This window comes from Diaphorina citri, unplaced genomic scaffold (genome assembly GCF_000475195.1).
Source record: "Diaphorina citri unplaced genomic scaffold, Diaci psyllid genome assembly version 1.1 scaffold5550, whole genome shotgun sequence".
NCBI lineage: Eukaryota > Metazoa > Arthropoda > Insecta > Hemiptera > Psyllidae > Diaphorina > Diaphorina citri.
The window spans coordinates 1-5,066 of record NW_007382926.1 but is presented as its reverse complement, the minus strand read 5'-3'; the positions used below and the strand labels follow the sequence as shown (position 1 = coordinate 5,066).

At 38.9% G+C, this 5,066-nt stretch overlaps 1 protein-coding gene across 1 annotated transcript in view; it reads right to left on the bottom strand.

The window, feature by feature from the left end:
- The window catches only part of LOC103521599 (keratin, type I cytoskeletal 9-like), a gene marked incomplete at its 3' end in the record, with an annotated part of 1,528 nt that extends 619 nt beyond the window's left edge, over nucleotides 1–909 (bottom strand). Inside the window, exon 1 of the mRNA XM_017448855.1 lies at nucleotides 783–909. Coding sequence (XP_017304344.1) covers nucleotides 783–909 — 127 coding nt within the window. The remainder of the gene's footprint in view (nucleotides 1–782) is intronic.
- Between the last annotated feature and the right edge of the window lie 4,157 nt (nucleotides 910–5,066).

Here is a 5,066-nt window from a genome sequence, read left to right as displayed (position 1 = left end):
CCTTCAAGTAAATAAAACGCACAGCGTCAAATTCTTCAATATTACCGTCTATCTACTCGTATTGTGCCGTTTTAAAAAATTCACAACACATTTTGCAAATTTCATTTTAACAAGAGACCGTCTGGGATACTGCTGGCTACCTAATTTTGGATTCTCTTTTTTCTCACATTTTCAACTAAGAAGTTAAGAGGGACAAGGACTCTGATTGTTATAATTTCCCTCTGTAAATAACGTTCAATAAAAAAAAGGAGTTGAGGAGTTCATTTTCCACAATTGTGGACCTTGGGCCTTTAAGACTACAAACACTATTATAAGCCTGGGCTCTTAAGACTACAAAATATTTGTCCACAATTGAGGACCTTGGGTACGACGAGGATAAACTTTTCATGTATAACTTTTATGGAATCTGGATCAGGAGTTCATTTGAATTCCAGCAAATCGGAATGGTGGCATAAAAATCGACATGAAAATAAGAGGATAAAAAGTAAATATGTGGGTGGATCCTATAAACTTTTCATGTCTAACTTATCTGGAATCTGGATCACACTTGAAGGTCACGTGAGAATGTTTAATCTGTGATACACTAACAACTGCTGGAAACAGTGCTACACCTGTAGTCATGCGACCAAGAAACCTTGCAACTCGTACAAGAAACGATCAAGAACTGTGCAAAAAGAGGGGAAAAAACTCCTGAAGAGAAAATCTGAAAGAACCTAAGTACCTAAATATAACAACCTGCATGTGCATGGTCGAGAGGTTATCTGGGTATCCACAGTGCTTACATTCTTGAAGTCTCAGGCTCAATATCTTTGTAGGGTTCTGGGAAGATATATTTGATTCTGTGCTCAGAATGCGGGGTACACTCAGCAGAGCCAGCCTCGTGAGGACAAATGAGTGATTAGATTCCATTTGATTGGTCAATTTTGACTTGAGACTGATCTAAGAACGATCATTCTTGTTCATAAATACGAGTGTCAGGCTCAATTTCTTTGTAGGGTTCTGTGAAGATATATCTGGTTCTGTGCTCAGAATGCGGGGTACACTCAGCAGAGCCAGCCTCGTGAGGACAAATGAGTGATTAGATTCTTTTACCTTTTTGGTACTTTTACCTAAACTGTTAGGGTAGATTAGATTCTTTTACCCTTTTGGTACTTTTACCTAAACTGTTAGGGTACCTAGGTAGGTAGATACCTTATTCTGCACCATAAGTAGAAAGGCACCTACCTTGAACTTCTTACCTAGTAGGTCCACAATCCTAGCAGTAGGTACTTTGTCCCCAATCCTAATAGTACTTAAGTAGGTCCCCAATCCTAATAGTACTTAAGTAGGTCCCCAATCCTAATAGTACTTAAGTAGGTCCACGATCTTCTCCACTGTCAGGCACAGGTAGGAAGTAGGTGCCTAATCTGAAAATTTCTCTTCTACTCCACTAGTTTTGTTATTATGATTTTTATGGTGATTATTTTGTGAGTCTAAACATTTTAATTATGATAACAGCCAGTCTCGTATCGCGATATGTGACCTAATAGACTTTTACAGAGGTTTGCAGGTTGCAGATTTGTCGTCCTGGAAAAGAGGAAGAGGACAGGGCAGGAGAAAGTCAGCCGTTCCGAGAAGAAACCCTGTTTAGCGTAAAGTTTGCCCCGGGAATCGAACTCTTGTTCTAGATCTTACAAGACAGGCCTACTTGAAAGTTACTTTTTATTGTACTTACCTATTAGATACCTACTTTATTTGTCACTGCTTAAAATTTTCCGCACATATTTATTTTACCTATTATCTTTGAAAAAGAGGACCATGCATAAATCAAGTACCTATTATTAAATATAATACCTATTATTATGCTCACTTTTTCATTCCATAGTAGGTATTTCCTTTCGCAATTTTCAGGTGGAAAATGGTGAAATGGTACAATGCCAGGCAATGTTCCATTTCCCTATTTCCCACCATGAAATTTGCGAAGGGGGAAAATACGCGTAATCTGTACTTTCGGTTAGGTAGTAGCAGGTACCTATTTGTACCTACCTACCTTCGTCAACCTGTTCCAGTGTTCCCTATTTTACTCCTACCGACCTAGATACCTATCTAAAGCCTATTTCACTCCTACCTACCTACCTACCTAGTTACCTATCTAAAGCCTATTTCGACGATACCTACTGACCTACATACCTAGATTACCTAGATACCTATCTAAAGCCTATTTCGACGATACCTACCGACCTACATACCTATAGTTACCTATCTAAAGCCTATTTCGACGATACCTACCGACCTACATACCTATAGTTACCTATCTAAAATTTTTTTTTTTTTTTTTTTTCTAAAACAGGTGCTATACGCAGCTAATCCCAGGTGGTTCACAAAAACTTCCCTGCGTATTGTGCCTCATGCAAAGAATTTCCGTCACTTCAGAGTAGGTCTGTTCACGTATGAGGAGGTATTTTGCTTGCTACCTAACTGTACATATGTAAATATCCACATTTTCTTTCATTTTTTTCTCGTCCTGATAGGTAGGTAAGTAAGTAATCAGGAAAATAGGTTGAACAGGAGTACCTAGGTACCTATTTAGCCATTGCCGTTTTTTAGGTACTTTCTATTATTTTTCTTCTCCCCCTCCTCCTCCTTCTTCCTACTCCTCTTCGCTCTTCCTATCCCTTCTCTTCATCTTCTTCACTTTTTCAACAATTTTTCTCCCCAGCTTTTGAAATCATAAAAAATGCAAATTTTCAACGAACAAAGTACCTACCTAGGCAGTATACCTACCTATAGACAGGTAGGTAGGTATGTACCTATTTTGTTCTACTCGAGAAGCATTGTGTACCTACCTACCTACACGAGGAGCTTTTGAAATCATAAAAAATGCAAATTTTCAACGAACAAAGTACCTACCTAGGCAGTATACCTACCTATATACAGGTAGGTAGGTATGTACCTATTTTGTTCTACTCGAGAAGCATTGTGTACCTACCTACCTACACGAGGAAGAAGACTAGGAAGATGAGGGATAGATGGTAGAACGGTTAGCAAGCACTGTTAGCAGAAAAAATTCACCAACAACACCATTCAACAAGCTTGTTTTTTTCTTCTTCTTCTTCTTCTTCTTCTTCTTCTTCTTCTTCCTTTATTTTTTTATTATTAGGTATTTTTTGACGACCATTCAACAAGCTTGTTTTTTTCTTCTTCTTCTTCTTCTTCTTCTTCTTCTTCTTCTTCCTTTATTTTTTTATTATTAGGTATTTTTTTTTTTATGGAAATGCAATCCGGTGTTACAGTGTTGCATTGTTGCCAAACTGTGGTAGGTACTAATCAGGAAAATCTAAAGTGGTTGGGTTGAACAACTCCTAAAGGAGAACCCTGGAGAAAGCTTGTCCAACAGTCTGACAGACCTAGATTAGGTCTGAAGCTATTTTCGCCACACCGGCATTATGCATTACTCGTAATACACGTCGCTAACTTTTAAGCCGTGACTTGAACTCGAACCACCGACCTGCAGATCCGAAGTCCACCAACCATCACTTCATCTCTGAAGTGGGCTTATTTCTTCCAGAAATCAGAGTAGATAATAAATAAAAATGCAGTTTCTTTGTGTTATTATGTCACAACTTTGGTGCTCGCTGCAGCATTGTAGGATTTTCCCAATATCTCAACAATCCTAAAATCCAATGTTTATAGTTACCTATCTAAAGCCTATTTCGACGATACCTACCGACCAACATACCTAGTTACCTATCTAAAGCCTATTTCGACGATACCTACATACCTATAGTTACCTATCTAAAGCCTATTTCGACGATACCTACCGACCTACATACGTAGTTACCTATCTAAAGCCCATTTCGACGATACCTACGGACCTAGTTACCGTCGAAATACCTAGTTACCTCTAACTAAAGCCTATTACACTCCTATACCCACCTACCTAGATACCTATCTAAAGCCTATTTCACTCCTACCTACCTACCTAGATACCTATCTAAAGCCTATTTTCCCTATTTCCCACCATGAAATTTGCGAAGGGGGAAAATACACGTAATCTGTACCTTCGGTAGGTAGTAGCAGGTACCTATATGTATCTATACCTTCGTCAACCTGTTCCCTATTTTACTCCTACCGACCTAGATACCTATCTAAAGCCTATTTCACCCCTACCTACCTACCTAGTTACCTATCTAAAGCCTATTTCGACGATACCTACCGACCTACATACCTAGTTACCTATCTAAAGCCTATTTCGACGATACCTACCGACCTACATATACCTAGTTACCTATGTAAAGCCTATTTCACTCCTACCTACCTACTTACCTAGTTACCTATCTAAAGCCTATTTCGACGATACCTACCGACCTACATACCTATAGTTACCTATCTAAAGCCTATTTCACTCCTACCTACCTACATATCTAGTTACCTATCTAAAGCCTATTTCACTCCTACCTAGTTACCTATCTAAAGCCTATTTCGACGATACCTACCGATCTACATACCTAGTTACCTATCTAAAGCCTATTTCGACGATACCTACTGATCTACATACCTAGTTACCTATCTAAAGCCTATTTCGACGATACCTACCGACCTACATACCTATCTAAAGCCTATTTCGACGATACCTACCGACCTACATATACCTAGTTACCTATCTAAAGCCTATTTCACTCCTACCTACCTAGTTACCTATCTAAAGCCTATTTCGACGATACCTACTGATCTACATACCTATCTAAAGCCTATTTCGACGATACCTACCGACCTACATACCTATCTAAAGCCTATTTCGACGATACCTACCGACCTACATATACCTAGTTACCTATCTAAAGCCTATTTCACTCCTACCTACCTACTTACCTAGTTACCTATCTAAAGCCTATTTCGACGATACCTACCGACCTACATACCTATCTAAAGCCTATTTCGACGATACCTACCGACCTACATATACCTAGTTACCTATGTAAAGCCTATTTCACTCCTACCTACCTACTTACCTAGTTACCTATCTAAAGCCTATTTCGACGATACCTACTGATCTACATACCTAGTTACCTATCTAAAGCCTATTT